Here is a 16,791-nt window from a genome sequence, read left to right on the forward strand (position 1 = left end):
CCACAAAACTTCTGTAGTGATGACTTCAATCTTGTAGCAACATAACCCTGTTCCAGAAGCCTATTTGTTCATGCGCAAGATAAAAAGTCTGCGTAGTTTCGGCAAGCTCTGGCATAACGTATGAGTTGTGATATGAACACTCCATACGCAGGTGCTGAAGGGATGTTGTCACAGATGAAAGGAAAGTTGACAATATTAAATGAAAAGTCATCACGTTTGTCGTAAAAAACAACTGAAAGCAATTGAAGCAACTTAATAACAAAAAGGAAATATATAGTCTTTCTTTAAGGTGTATCACATTTTACAGAATTGGCATCATTCTTACAAAGACTGCTACTAAATAAGTCTTCGTCAAAATAAATAAAAACGTTTTAGGAACTGTTATCATTTCAGGAATCATCTTCTTCCAAAATATAGATTTGAATGTCTCCCTTTGCATACTATCGGAACTATATCAGAAGTGCGGTGATTATTATTTACCGTGCTGTAAATAACAGATAAATCTGATTTGGGATTCAGTGTCCGCAGCTGTTTTCTGATAGCGGCCAAAATAAGAAAAATAGCATGAAATAACTGTAGAGCTGAAGTACATCTGTCAAGTAAAATCAGGAAACAGAGATTGTGTCAACTGTTGCATCTGGTGAGTATGTTGAAATAACCTAAACTTGACAAGACTTGCAATATGCAATGTGAATGCAACATTCGTTTTAATAATTGGTAGACTTACCTTTAAATGATAACACGAGCTACCCCTGCTATATTTTATATTGGTCAATAATCGTGTGGTCAATTCATGTCTCAAATAATTTATAGCACCGCCTTCCTGCAGGCTCATAGTCTATTTGTGCTATAAATATAACTTACATTTCTTAAATATCTTGTATCTAATACCTATTTATGGGGTAATCAATAAAAAACGGGTTATAATAACCGAAATATTATCATGAGTGCCAAAGAACGCCAAGATTTTACGAGAGTGCAGAACTGTTTCCATGTACAAGATAGTTTTAAAGCGATGTTGTCATGAGTATGCATTTTTATTCATTCCCCATGTACTATGTAATTCTACTATAGTTTGTCACAGTAACACATATTCCAAACTTGCGTGCGTCCTGTTTTCTTGATTCAGAATTGTACGTTTAAGAGTGATATAGATATAGATATAAATACAGCCTTTATTATAATTACATGATATAGACTAAGACGTGCGTTTCCTTCGTTAATCACAGACCCCAAACTTTGAGGTTTTAGAGATCCTAGTTATACATATTATAAAAGTAAATGTACTGACCCGATTTCATCTAGTTTCATTCCTCACCATGTTAAAGGGTGGATCAATATCTAGGTCAATAATGTCTTTTTTTTTTATTTTAAAATGCACAAAACCATATAGAGGTAGACCTAGTGAAAAGGACATATAACTCTTAAAATCAGTATGGTTGTGTCATATTCAATTTGCCAAACACCTATATATCAGGCTATCATTTGAAACATAATGAAATAAACCTAAGTTATTTTGATGCTTACATGAGATTGGTGTATTATCCTGAATACAGACGTTCCAATAATTTGTAAGAGTTGTGCTCCTTACCCTATGTTTACCACCTTAAAATGTAAAAACACACATCCCTCAAGTCAAATTCAAAATCGTCATTTCTTCATCTATGGGCAGGAATTTCACCCTTTTAAGTACTTGCCAATATGGTTTTCAGTGCAGTCTAGGAAACCCCCTCCAAAAAAAAAGAAAAGAAAAAAGAGAAAACGAGAAAAAAAAACAGAAAACAAAAAAACAAAAACAAAAACAAAACAAAAACAAAACAAAAAACAAAACAAAACAAAAAAATATAAAAACAAAAAAAAAGAAAAAAAAAAGAAAGAAAAATCAAACAAACACATTTAGATTTAAACGAGGAAAAAAACCCTCGAAAACGCGAAATGGTCATATACTGCTACGGTCGTTTAAAACTAAAGTGAGTTACAATATATGCTCCTAGATTGGAAAATAAATTAAACAAAAACCGCGAGAAAGCGTATTGATCGTTTATACAATGTAGCAACTTCTAAAAAGCTAAGGACGCTTACCCTACCGGTGCACCTGGTCCATGCTCCCAGTTTTTTGTGGTGTCCGAGTTACTCATTTGCTTTTGTTACTTTGTATGTATGATTTTAGTTACTTTATGTTCTTTGTGGTGTATGTCTGTTTTCCATGTCTGGTCTTTGTCCCTGGATTACATTCTTTTGATAGCCGTTATAACCTTGGTTCCCTTGGTTCCCTTGGTTACTCTTTCTTTTTTGAACACTTCGCCCGATGTATGTCGGATCTGCGTGCATTTTGTTGCATGAATTAGCTGGTTTTTTTTAAATTATTCAAATATAGGAGATACAACTTTTCATTTCTTTAACCCAACAACAAATATGCAGATGATAAAATGTTGTAATTTAATACAAAACCCTTGTTTCTAGAATTACCAATGATATCATTTTCAATATTTCCGGAAATAATAGCTTTGTGTTACAAGTAATTGTTTTTAACATACTTTCATGTACATGTATATTAACATTTGACTTCACATATTTTTATAAATTGTTCATCAAAAGTATAGGATACCTTTCAAGCCAATATAACAGTAGCATGAATGTGATGAATTTATTTGACAAAAATCCAAGACGGGAAAGAAGTCATTGTCATCGCCAATATACGTCACCTAAGTTACATGATGTCTCCATAAATGGTCTCCTTCTTTCATACAAAAACCTCTTGGACTTCATTACGTTAGAACCAAACTTTATTCTATACCTCTCACTTTACTACACTCCCTTTACAAAACAAATCTTGACACTCCTGTTTCTGACCCTGCTTCATCATTATAGAGACTTGTTGCCATCATTTTGGATATGGGTTTCCACAGACTCTTTAAAGTAGTATGTGTGAAAACTCAAGATGAAGAAAAACGATCATTTCTTCCACCACCGTTTGTCAACAAAGTTATAGATGCAATTAATTTGGCTAACATCCTCCATCACAAAAACGTTACCAACAGAATTCCCCCATATTTCAAAGACAAATCCAAACCAATTATTTCATATTCCTATACTTCACCCATTGCATCCAAAATTTTCAATTAAAAAAGGCTATGGCAGAACCTCGAGATTGAGGACTTCAAGGCTAAACCACCTGACTGTTCTTGTAAAAACTCTCCATTCAAATATGGTCCTTCTGGTCACATCGTTACAGGAGATTTAATAATCATCGACAACGAATCTCTGCGTAATATCCTTTCTAAAGGTCCCAAGTACCGTGAACCCCGCTCCATAAATTGGAATTATAACTTTAAAGTTCTTATGGATGCCGTCGAGGGCTATGCAAGAAAATGGATAAAACGAGAACAAGAAGACATTGATACTCTGTCAGAGTGGTTGAAGGCCGTGAGGTCATTAATTTTGAAGCGAATGTAAGTTTTAAGTAGGTCAATGCGTGCCAAGGTTACATCGGTTTTCAAAGACCCCGATGCAGCAAAAACATTGTCTACTATACATGACAAGTATGTTGTCGTACCAGCAGACAAAGCCCAAAACAATATTGCTTTTGTCTGCAAAGTGTTTTACATCAAATGTTTACTATCAGTGGTAGACGTAGAAAATAATAGCAGTGATAAGACCTATACTGCTACCACACTCAAAGAGATTGTGGAAAACCATAAATCTGTGCTATCCTCTTTTGGTCTCTCTACCAAGGACGATGATTGTGATTTACCGTCTATGTCCTGGATTTCTAAACTCCACAAGAATCCATACAAACAACGTTTCATAGCTGGATCTGCAAAATGTACCACCAAACCTCTTTCAGAACGTTTAACTTTTAATACTCACAACTGTCAAAGAGGGTCCACAGTCTACTACAATACTTGTTAATTTCGTAGTGGTATTAATTCAATCTGGATTCTAAAACATTCGAAAGATCTTTTGGAGACAATCAGTTCGAGACTATTATCTGAATATAATAGCATTAAAACCTATGATTTTTCAACACTGTATACTTCTATTCCCCATACTCTGTTAAAATCCCGACTTAAAAACGTTATACATCGTTGTTTTTTGGGTTTTTTTTCAAAAAAGATGGTACACCAAGATACAAATATATAGTTCTTGGTAGATATTCCTCATACTTTGTAAGAAATAATTCCAAATCATCTTACAAATATACAGAGGAAGATGTTTACAAATGCTGTAAATTTTAATCGACAACATATTTGTCCAGTGTGTTGGACGTGTTTTTCAACAAACGGTCGACATTCCAATGGGAACAAATTGTGCTCATTTACTTGCTGACCTTTTCCTTCACTGTTATGAGGCTGACTTTATAGCTGATCTGATTCGTAAGAAAGAATATCGTTTAGCTAGATCCTTCAATCTCAGTTTCCTCTATATAGATGACGTATTATTTTTAAACAATCCTAATTTCGGGGATTTGAAACATCGCATCTACCCAAAAGAACTTGAGATAAAGGATACTACACACACTGTGAAGTCAGTCTCATATCTTGACCGGCATTTTGAGATCGATGGTAAAGGAAACCTATTGACCAAACTTTACGACAAACGTGATGACTTTTCATTCAAAATTGTCAACTTTCCTTTCATCTGTGGCAACATCCCTTCAACACCTGCATATGGAGTGTTCATATCACAACTCATACGTTATGCCAGAGCTTGCCGAAACTACGCAGACTTTTTGTATCGCGCTAGAACTCTAACAAATAGACTTCTGGAACAGGGTTATGTTGCTACAAGATTGAAGTCATCACTACAGAAGTTTTATAGTCGTCATCATCAACTGGTGGATCGTTATGTTGTATCAAACTGCACCATGAAAACAGATTTATTCAAGGAGTCATAGTTTTCCTTTCCTCGTTTGTCTACTCCGGACTTGACTTTTTATGAGTTACTCGGCGAGTGTTTCTAGAAAAGCCGAGGACGCTTACCCTACCGGTGCACCTGGTACATGCTCCCAGTTTTTAGTGGAGTCCGAGTTGCTCATTTGCTTTTGTTACTTTGTATGTATGATTTTAGTTATTGTATGTTCTTTGTTGTGTATGTCTGTTTTCCATGTCTGGTTTTTGTCCCTGGATTACATTCGTTGATTAACGCTATAATCTTGGTTCCCTAGATTAATCTTTCAGATAATTCAACAAGTATTTCATTAAATTTATGATTGCCTTTTCTTGCTCGAAAAATCACGAGTTCGACGAAACTACACTTCTCTGTATCATTTAATTAAAAGCGACAGTAACTACATATACGGTCACATTCTAAAATTTGACTATTTAACTAATTTATTGTAATACGTTTTCGTGCGCATTGATAATGCTAGCAAATACAGGTGGTCGACGAGGACCTAAATAGAGCCAGACTGACTGTTGTCGAGTGTTGACAATAAAACAAACAGTATCAGAATTAAGTTATTTAACACACTTCAAAAAACTATTTTTTCTACTAAAACGGGTCAGATATGTTTAATTCACATTAATGCTGTGGCCAGAAATGTTTGTCCATGGCCAGACTGATATCGACACTAATCGTTTATATCAACCTTAAATAAATTGATAACTATTCTAGCTTTACATGTATCTAAATTTGGATTGTGATGAATATTTGACACAGAATAGTATAAGATCAAAATCACACTATGCCCTATTTTTTCCCAATTCCCGAATGGTTTCAATAACAGTTTTCAAAGTCAATCCCTTAATTACTTTTTGATGAGTTTAATACTGTGGTACAAATTATTAGAGGAGATCTATCCACTAAATATTATAACATTAACTGTCCGGATTGCAGGAAAAAAGCTTGTGTACCCCCTCCCCAATTGCCGAAAAAATCTATCCAAGCCTTTTTGTTTGTTGTACATGTATGCTATTCTTATTTAATATTTTAGTACTTCATACTATTATTCATACTTCTGATAATATATACATGAGATTAAAAAAGGGGGGACAAAGGTCATTAAGGCCAAATGTCATATAAATCCTTGCCGAAACAAAAATAATTATATTTAAAGGAGTAAAAAAGCAGTATTTGATGGTCATATATATTGTTACCTGGGGATACGTTTTAGATACTACTATTATAGCATTTCAGAGTCACCAATATTGTGTAAGATTGCGCGTGTCAAAAATCGGTGTACAATGTAATCAGTCTTTTCAAAATGTGAATTGGACTTAAATAGCTAAACATGTTACAATCTTGTCAAGTGTGACATTTAAGGGTGATTTTTTTTTTCAATTGCAAATATTAATATTATTTGCCTGTACACATTTGAATGATGGTGTATTGTATACCTATATACATAGCGGTGTGGCTTAGCACTCAAACCTCGATTGGTACGGCGAGAAGAGCATACACACTGCGTGCGGTTCAAACAAAAAATATTGGCCCGATACCAACCGTTCCTGCTGCTGCGTTCCTGCTTATTCCACTACAAATACTAGATGCTACTTCAACCGCTAATCATTTACATACCTACATGTACCTATATCTCAATTCCATGAAAATGTATCGGTGTCTTCGGGAATACGCACCAACTCGTCAAAAATGGAACTGAATTGAACTTACCCTGTATTGCATGGTACTCAAAGTACTATATATATATGCATAGTTTCAAAGCAGTTATCTGATTCGCATAATACCTCGCTACTTCGCGTGATGGGATATACAAAACCACAAGATCAGAAAAAAAAACAATGTTTAAAAACATATTTATAAAAACACTTGATATATGAACACAAAAAATAATCGGGAATGGCCTTCGTTATGGTTTTATGGATGATATAAACAGCGCACAATCCGATTACATCTACATGTCCGTAAATACAGTACATGTTTACAGACAATTTCGTTCAGTTTTCACGCAGTACCTGTATATTTGAAATATTGTATAAGATTCAAAATGTAATACCCAATAAGCGGGGTCTATGTTAATAATGATGTGGGGGGGGGGGCATTTATTTATTTTTTTCCTCATTTAAATAAATCTTTAAACTTAGACTATTAAAACCATGTCACATATGTTACATAATTTTGTTATTACATGTATACACATGTAGGTACTGTTAATGTTTATTCAAGTGTGTTTATCTCCTTTATAATTGAGAATTTAATGTATTTAAAGCAAAATGATGGGCATTTGGTAAGAATCGTCTTTTAAAATAAAACATGCTGTTAATACCATGTTTTTTTAGACTTGACATGTATATATTTTTGGTCTGTAATGAACGCCCCTTACGGAGATATTGTTTAGTAGATATTGGCAGAGCAAGCTTTCGTGAAACCTGACCGAAGAACTCCGACAAATATGTCCTACTACATGTAACAGCCAAGCGGCTGTGTTAATTTCCTGGCTCACGCTCACACAAATGTACCCTATGTGGGTCTGAGAGTATCAAACACGCTTAAGTAGGTCCACGTACCGAAGAGTGAAACAAATCTGGATCGGACCCCCGATTTAATGTGATATGACCCTCCACTCTGATTTTGCAATGCTTTAAATAAATGAGGTCTTTCACATATGACTGGTCTATTCGGTATACAGTATATTATAACAACAACTATTCTTTTAGAGGTTTCCATGTACCATGTTTTAGCTCTGCATGCTCGCCAAGGGAACGCTCTTCTAACACTTTAGAATGTATTTTATAGTGCGTGAAACATCTGAGTGTTTAGAATAAACAAAGCCGATGTAATTAAACGCAATTAGTAGAATTAATTTGAAAATTGAGAGTTTAATAAACAGCTTGCATTTATCGCGCAAGTGACTCGATTGGTGTGGTAGCATGTGCGGCTTCTTTTATCTTCGAACGGTGTCGGCTAACAACTTCCATTACCTGCAAACGCATTTCGCAGTTTACAATCTTTTATTTGATGACCTTATAAAAAACTGCATCAAAAACAAGTATACGACATGGTTAATGGGTGTTTACTGGAGCTTTTAATTCTACGGACAATTTCTTTTGGAATTAGGTAAAATATAACTTTAGTGGATATATACAATGTACATGTATTTCAGTCAGTTTAGAGTGCAAGTTAACTGTAAACAGAATTCGGAGGTAGCACATCTTGTCGCTGGCAAGTTTTTTTCTACAATTACCCGATTGGAAATTGATTACATGTATTAAATATGATCTGTTACAGTATAATATTTTTTTAATAAAACGAAGGCATACTGAATTCACAAAATATTAATAAAATTTTTTTTATAACAACAAAATGTTTACTTCAATATATTTTTTTAAGTAAATGTAAGTAATTTTAAGAATCAAAATGAAAAAAAATAATTTTGATAAATAGTGAAAATTTAACTGGAACATCACCGAATTCGACCAAGAACAACGTCGAATTTAATTAGGAACAAGTTCGAATTTAAATACGCTGTGTATCCTAATTTTATCGTAAACACCGAATTTTATCGAGAATATCCGGATTTTAAATCGATACCCTAATTTAATTATTTTACTATAATTTTAACGGCACATGTCCGAATTTAACTCGGAACATCGAATTTAATATGTAAATCCTAAAAATTAGGCATTTCACTTTTAAATTCGGTAATACGTGAGGAAATTAGGCATTTTTAATGATCAGTGATGACAATCAACAACCAATGCGTCTCGTATCTTATTTGAAGCTTATTCGGTCTTCTTTAAATACACCGATTTCCTAACTCTGGGTATTTTTCAGCTAAATACAAAAGACGTTGAACGGAATAGTTCATTTTAACGGATGTCGGTATACGTAGTATACAAAATTCCTTTAACAGGAACCAGAATTCTAATAGATTTTTACACTCTGCGCTTTAATGTCGAGGTTTGAAATGAAAGTGTTTTCCTTCTTTTGGTCCCTAATTCCTTCTCTCCGCTCCTTCGCAGAGGTACCTTTCTCTAAGTCATTATCATTACATCACTTAATGGAATTTAATGAAACTTTCACAGAATATTCATGAAGTATTGGCAATGTACATCTCCTACGTAAGATTTTTACATGAATGTTTTCGGTGACTTCCAGTACGTAACAACAGGATCGTTGCCTTTTATGAACATACATATGATACCCATCTCTTATCCGCAACTCCTCCTACACAATGAGATAAATTACTTTTATTAAATATTCAAATTCTATTTAAGATTTCGGTCCTAAACCATTTTGATATCAAAGGCGCAAATGGGGGGAGGGTATCAGTTTATTGAGCATTACTCATATTATTTTCTTAGTTTTCTGTATTAAGCCGTGTAGAATTAATTACTGTTTACCTGTCTTGAAATACATACCCCACATATCATAGTTTATGGACGAGAAGAGCCCATTGCAAAAGAGTCTAAAAGTGACCCTCACACCTATTTTTTCACATACGAGATTGACGCAGTCTTTATCCAATCTTCTACAGGAATTTACCCTCATTGATACAATATTTGGTGAAAAGATCTATATATACTATAATATATGACCCTTGTCAAGCACCCCTAGTCTCCAGGAACACGCTGCAAAAAAGGCTCAAATTGACACCCGCCCCACCTACATTCGCTACTTTGTTTTAATTTAAGTCTTTACTCATTCTACCACAGGAGTTTACCTACATCGGCTTTAGTGAAAAGGTCTTTATTTTAGGTCTAGAATAAGCCTTAGTATACACTAAGAACACATTGCGAAAGAATCTCAAAATGACGCTCCAGCCCTTCCCTACCTACCTTTTCACATACTTGGTTTTAATTTGAGTCTAAACTCATTCTACCACAGGAGTTTCCCCACAGTGACATTATATATAGTGTTAGGTCTAGCATAAGCCCTTGTCAAGAACCATGGTCCTTTGGAACACTTTGCGAAAAATCTCTAAGTGACCTCCACCTACCTTTTTCGCATACTAGGTCTTATTTAATATGTGTTGTTACCATTTTCAGTAGGGGTACAGTAGGGGTAATTTTTTATATTTTTCAATGAGTTTGCCATTCTTATGGAAGAATTATATGCACCAGGATATATTATTTATGATTGATAAAAAAAGATTTAGTTGGAAATCGGGAATTTGTATTAATAGAGTTCAGCATTCGTACGAGTCGAGATTTAGAATTCACCCACATTTCCCTACCTAATTGGGTCGGAGGATTACTTGAGCAAAAAAAAAAACACAAAAAAAAAACACTCTTTTAGAGTGTAACGGATACTTTTCCTAACCTGTTACTTTTTAATTTATATTTGGGAGATTACCTTGGTTAATTGCAATGCTATTTATAGTCGTACGTAACTTTCACTTGTATTGGCCACGTGATGAAATCATATAACGGGTAAATTACGGTTTATCCGAAGTTTAGCCACAACATTACCCGATATCCTGGCCGGTACGTATTTCGGGTGACTATAAATACTAAAGTGGCCTCGGGAAAGTGGTTCGGGTAAATTTTATGCAGACGACGCTGGTCAAGTTTTTATCAATAGACAATATTTTTGGGGACTGTTATAAATTATAAAGGTAATTAATATCATCTCCGATCATTAGGGCTTTTAATAACACTCTACCAAGCACCAATAAACTATATATTTGGTATTTATGATAAGTTTTTCTATCTTCATCCTGGAACCAGAGAAATGAATATTCAACCGCGTAAATGTTCAAGAGAAAACTAGCCACTGGAACTAATATCACAAATAAGTGAACAACAAAAAAACTGGAACATTTACGCGCCCGGTTACAAGAGGCTTAAAACTGGTTGAGCACTATTAATGTCGAGAAATTACTCATTCACTCATAATATAAAACTAAACACTTTGAAACAGGTACAGTGTATAAAGGCCGATAAGGGTATGTGACATTAAACATTTGTTTCGTTCCATATGAAAATTCGTTCCATCAAACTGAATTAAAATCTACAAAATCTACCAACTATAATCAAAAAAGACAAGATGGCGGGCAAAAACACAGTGGCCCGTCTGCTTCGTCAACACAAGGCAGCTATCGTTAGAGAATTAGATGTTGAGCGGGTTTTACCCCGTTTAATACGAAACGAAGTTATCACACAATCAGAGAACTTACAAATTATTGATGCAGAAGATCGCCCAAGACAATGTGAACTGTTTTTAGACATTTTGTCTAAGAAAGGCGTTGGAGCATTTCACGAGTTTTGTGCTAGCCTTGAAGAAAGTGCGCCTCATCTACTGACAGGCTTTCTGCTGGAAAATCCAGGTTATTTTTGTCACTTTTACTACATGTGCCCTCTATCTGTTCTCCATGTCAGGGATACGTGGTATCTCCGTTAGCATGTAATATCCTTTGGTCTGTTTGGAGTAAGAGCAAAATATTGTCAACGAAACCATGCTAAGATGCTAACTCCAAGATTTATTTTTTAGCATATCATCTATAATTTCTCTTCATGTTCACAAATGCATGTACATTGTACGTGTTCATAGCAATGACAAATTAGCATGTCTCTTATTGTTAACTTTTTGCTTACATGTTTTGTCAGTTTTATTTAAACTGGGCATAATCTAGGTGGCGGAATGGAGATTTAAGTCACCAAGAATTTTTAGAAATAGTTAAATGTTGCGAGCTCGTGTTCTTTTAACAGAAGTGAAGTCGCTATGAAATTAGACCAAAGAGAGAAGACTCTAGCCCTTCCAGGTATTACACAACCAAAATGTTGGCAATTTTTATGAAGAGAAAACTTGATTTGGAAGAAGTTCACTTTATTTTTATTAGTTCCAAGCAATCCAGGGAATATTTCTCCCCTTCTAGCAACTTGGATAATGGATATGACCAGCAGAATATATTTGAATTCAAAATCAAAGAAAAACAATCACACAAGGTAAGGTACATGTATATTTTCTGTTCCTTGATTAAATATTTAATTTGATGGCTACAGATAATTTATTTATTCAATGAGAGACTCTTACAGTGATTTCAATGGTTTTAAAGGAAAATTGGTAATTGGAAGGTTCATCTTGGATCACAGTTATGTGAATGAGTGCTCAGGAGTTTGAAGTGACACTTTATTTTGATAAGGCCAAAATAAAGATAATTAGCAAACAATCACTTGTAAAAAAATCAGGGAAATTTATTGGATAATTGACTACTATATCATGATGCAGTCATTCATCTATCAATTTAAATTATAACTATCAATTATTTGAAAATAATCTCACTAAACAACATACATGTAAACATTCATGTACATGTACACGTATGCATGTCTGTGTAGGTTGATTGTGTTTTGTATCGATTACAATACAAGTGTGCTCATCATGGTCAGAACAGAGATGATTTACATAGAGTATTTTTTTTTCTTTTTCAGGAAGAGACCACATGAAAGTGCAGACCATTCTTAGACTTTATAAGAAACAAGTTCTCAATGACAATCTGAACTTTACTTATACATGTACTTATTCATTTGCAAGTAAAGAAAATGGAATTACAGTATTAAACATTTCCTATTTGTTTATTATTTATGAGATTACATGTTCTTAAGATACAACTTCACATCAATGTGATAAAATATTCTAGTGATGAAGTATGATTTCTCCCCATTGCAGACTCACTTCTCCTTATCATTCCTGGAAGGGAGAAGTCACTTCTCCTATTCACTGAATCCTAGATTATGCCCTGTTTAAATCACTATTTCTTTGGAATTTTCCACTTCAATGACTTCTTCCATATTGTGGCTTCAAACTGAAGATTTGGATCCAAAATTGATGAGAAAAAAGACAGTTCTGTTATCAGGATTAAGGAAAATGTAACAATGGGATACATTTACATTATATAAGCTGAATACATAAGATATATAAGCAGAGCTTACTACAATATGAACTGATCACTAAAAAATTGTCCTGAAAGCAGGTTGTGTTTAAAATCAAATTTTTGCCCAAGGTTGATATTAAACTAAGGATATGAAAGCCCGGAGGCTTATTTCCAGTGTGGTCCCTGATATAAAAAAAATATCTTACTGGTTAAATAATGGAAGTAAACAACAACAGTCTCATGACTTTGGCAGTGAAACTCTTGACCTGGATTAACAGATGTATAAAATATAAAGTATCATTATGTTACTTTTACTATTTAGTATATTTATCATAATAAGAATCTTTCAATGTTTCAAAGAGAACATCTTTAACTTTAGATTTAATTGTGAATGAACTTTTTATATTTTTTAAAATTTCTATTGGAAGGGTTCTCATCGGCCTCTTTGCATGGCGCTGCACCATGTGTTACTTTCCTTGCACCATGAATTCAAAACAAGCGCCACATGTTCATTTGGTGTGCGCCATGTATTCAAATTTGCGTCATGCATTGCAAATAGGCACTGTATTTCCCAATTACTCTCGTTTATTAATAACCTATATATGTCATAAATCTATATGATTGGCGCATGTGTTTATTCTAATGCTAATTTAAATGTTTTGAGTGGTAATTTACGGGGGTTTATTGGGTCAGGGAGTGAAATGTGTGCGTAAACGCATCTTGGATTTGTCAAATTTACGATTATCATCGTTGGCAAAATCGATAAGATTAGAAAAAGCTGGATGATTTCTATCCTTTTTTTTTTTAAATGAACAAAATTTGAAAACTTTTCATTTAATAAAATATAGAAAGTATTGAGAGTTTAATTCAATTTGATAAAGATCTATATGATCGGAGAGGGAGAAAGACGATCTTAATATATACCACAGTGTTTCAACAATCTCGGCAATTATCTGACAGAGAAAAGTAGTTCAATTTGCCTACCTTTTATGAAAATGTGATGGATCGACTCCCAAAAGTTCTAAAGAATTGTTTAAAGACACAATTTGGATGAAAACAACATTTTACTGTCTAAATTCTTGTGGTTAAATTATAAAGAACTTGTTAAATGCACATGGTTACAATATGTGGTTTAATGGTATCAACAAAATGACCACACCTATCAGTGATTTTAATTCTCTTTAATTTTCTCCTGATCTCTGGACCTATGGTCAAGCCTAAAGAAGGGAAAACTTTACCTTGTTATTATTGAAATAGGCAATACAGACAGAAAAAGAAACACCATTGTTGATTTCTATGTTGTAGCTTGTGCTATTAAATATGTCACATTCAACCTTATTTGGCAAGTTATTTTCTGCGAGAAAGGACACATGCCATGATAAAAATATGTCCAACCAGAGAGTGAGCCATGTGTTAATTTTGATCCATGAAGATCCCTGTATTACAAGTCATAATTCTTACAAAGTCTTCCTTAAGTCAACATCAAATCTTCTAGTTTAAGCTCACTAAAATTTGTGATTGCTTTAATTCTGAAATAAGTCCATACATAGTAATACATGTACATATACAACTGTACACCAGGGTTCATGGTAAACTTGAGAAAATGAGAAAATCACTGGTTGATCAGGAGTTAAGTTTAATAGAGCTCTGAATTTGCATTGATGTTGAAAGCCAAAATAAGTGGCATAAAATATTTTACGATTAGCGATTTCAGTCTTTGATTTTTTATTTGGACTCAAGGTTAACCAACATTTGTTTCAAACCCTGCACTGATATAGAATGCGATAATTATAAAAAAAAGACCCATCAACTGTTTGATTCTGTCACTGTATGTATGATCTAAAAACATTTTGTTCTACTTTCTGTTCTGATGTCCTGAAAAATCTTCAAATAAATTTGGCACTCTATGTGAATACACAGCATTGTAGCCTGGCACCTGACACGTGAGGTTGGGTATCACAGAAATGACAATTTATATTGCCCCCTTTGAGTCTGAGCTAAATTACAATTCACCCTTGGTTAACCATCGTATAATTTTACTATTTTCTCTGTTATCTTTAATTCTTCCCATAATTGGTTTACACCATGGATGAAAGAAACCATTGTCTGAAATTGCATGCACATTGTAGTCAATTCTTTCAGAAACTATGTCCTGTGCCATTCATATTTTAGTACTTGCCTAAATTTTTAGCAATGACTTTAAGAGTAAAATTTACACAACTTAATGAAAAATTCCAAAATCCCATTTTTTACAAGGTATGAGTTACATGTATGACTATGAAAATTGCCACAAGTTTTCAAAAGAACCCCAGAAGTATCAGTTGTGATAGTACTATACAGAACATTCCAAATTAGCTATTTTTTGCTAAAGCAATGATACACTTTACGATGGGGGTTTTGATATTGAAAAATATGTCAATGTAAGTGATTTTTTGTGGGATATGGGGTACCTATTTTGCAATTAATTAAAAATCGTTCGTGTAAGTTAGTGTAACTGCAACTGTCTTTTCTCTTGGTACCATTTATTTGAGACTTTGGCTTGCCTGATGATACTTACATGTATGGTATACATTAACTTCAATTTATATGAAGTACAAATTTCTATGGGAACCAATTGTGCACCACTTATTGCAGACCTATTCCTGTATTGCTAGGAATCACAATTTATGGCTAGAATAAATAAAGACCCTTCAAAACAACATATATTTATAGAAAGTTCAAGTTTTAGGAATAAAACATTTTTTTTTACCTCTGGGAGGTACAATGAATAAAAAATAATGCCAGAAAAAATGCTTCAGTTTGAATTATGGTGACAAATTGATTTGAAATTGGGAAAGTCATATCGAAATTGAGGAGTAAGGAATTTCTAGCCTCTGTATTTCTTTGTTTCATTTTCACCTTTGGTTTACTTTATGTTACTTGAGTTTACATTATATAGCCATTAGGGGCAACTTTTTTGCTGTACCCAGGTCTATATGGGGCGATTCGGGGGGAATTAATTTTGCTGTAATAAAGTTGGTAAGGGGTAGAGGTATACAAAATGTAGATTAGAAATTCAATTTCATGAATATATGATACAGTCAACAATTCAGTCAGCAGGCTGATTTCATTTTGTCCGATATATTTAGTTACTTACATATGTACCTTTAAGAAAAAGTAACATTTATCTCAATAAAAGAAAATGAATAATTGAAAATGCTTGTTTATATTGTCTGCATGTAAGAACATAGAATACATAATTTTAAAGAGCATTGGTAAATGATGCACGTACACATTCACTTCTCCCGGTTCATCCCCACTTTTCCCTGCTTTTCTCAAACCATGTGTACCTGTCCTTCATTGAAGTCCAATAGGTGACCTTGGGGTGACATCCAGGTAGGGTTGTTGTCTCATTGGCTTATTCTTGTTATACTTGCTCAGTCTTTATACCAATGTACATGTTGGTGCATGTGTTTTATGGGTTATTGACTAAAATAAAAGAAATTTGGAAAGTACAAGGAAACTACTGAACATATTTTTGTTAAAATTTAGTAGGATTTTTGTTGATCATACTATTCTACCATTACAGTTTAGGTTTTATTCTAAGATTACATAGGATTTTTATCTTATCATGCAGTCAACAAGTGATTGAATCCTCCCAGTTGCCCCTTTTGTGGTAAGAATAGAATTGAAAAAAAAAAACAGTTGCTATCTTAATATTGGCCTTCATACATCATCGTAACATGTACATGAAGTAAGGAATTAGCAAATTTAACTAACACTTACAGTTAGATTTAGACCGATATTGTACAATGACTACATAATGTAAGTTAGTCAACCAGATTTGGCTTATCAAAATTATCCAACATGTCTCATTAGAGTTGCTTCCCTTTCTACAGGGATAGCCTTGTAGTTCTCATTTAACTGATATTTTCATAGTAAAAATCACCTTGAATAGAACTATTTGTGTACACAGAACCTGTCATGAAGATTTATTTTGCATTTATAACAGACAGATTTAAATAACATACCAAATC

At 33.7% G+C, this 16,791-nt stretch overlaps 1 protein-coding gene and 1 long non-coding RNA gene across 9 annotated transcripts in view; one reads left to right on the plus strand and one right to left on the minus strand.

Moving 5' to 3' along the window:
• Window positions 1-10,922: 10,922 nt before the first annotated feature.
• The window catches only part of LOC148596464 (tight junction protein 1-like), a 98,663-nt gene continuing 92,794 nt past the window's right edge, over window positions 10,923-16,791 (plus strand). For 6 of the 8 annotated variants that reach the window (XM_088563621.1, XM_088563627.1, XM_088563624.1 and 3 more), the window contains exon 1: window positions 10,923-11,227. In XM_088563621.1, coding sequence (XP_088419747.1) covers window positions 10,948-11,227 — 280 coding nt within the window. In that variant the 5' untranslated portion in view covers window positions 10,923-10,947. The remainder of the gene's footprint in view (window positions 11,228-16,791) is intronic. The other 2 variants (XM_088563629.1, XM_088563628.1) reach the window with 1 other exon arrangement.
• On the minus strand, window positions 15,465-16,676 carry LOC148596465 (uncharacterized). Its single transcript, XR_015919101.1, has 2 exons — window positions 16,541-16,676; window positions 15,465-16,243 (listed from the first exon to the last, which is right to left on the minus strand). It is a non-coding gene; the product is annotated as an uncharacterized LOC148596465 (long non-coding RNA).

Source organism: Perna viridis, chromosome 15 (assembly GCF_037379345.1).
Source record: "Perna viridis isolate PV_CMFRI_1.1 ecotype Kerala chromosome 15, ASM3737934v1, whole genome shotgun sequence".
In the NCBI taxonomy this organism is placed as follows: domain Eukaryota; kingdom Metazoa; phylum Mollusca; class Bivalvia; order Mytilida; family Mytilidae; genus Perna; species Perna viridis.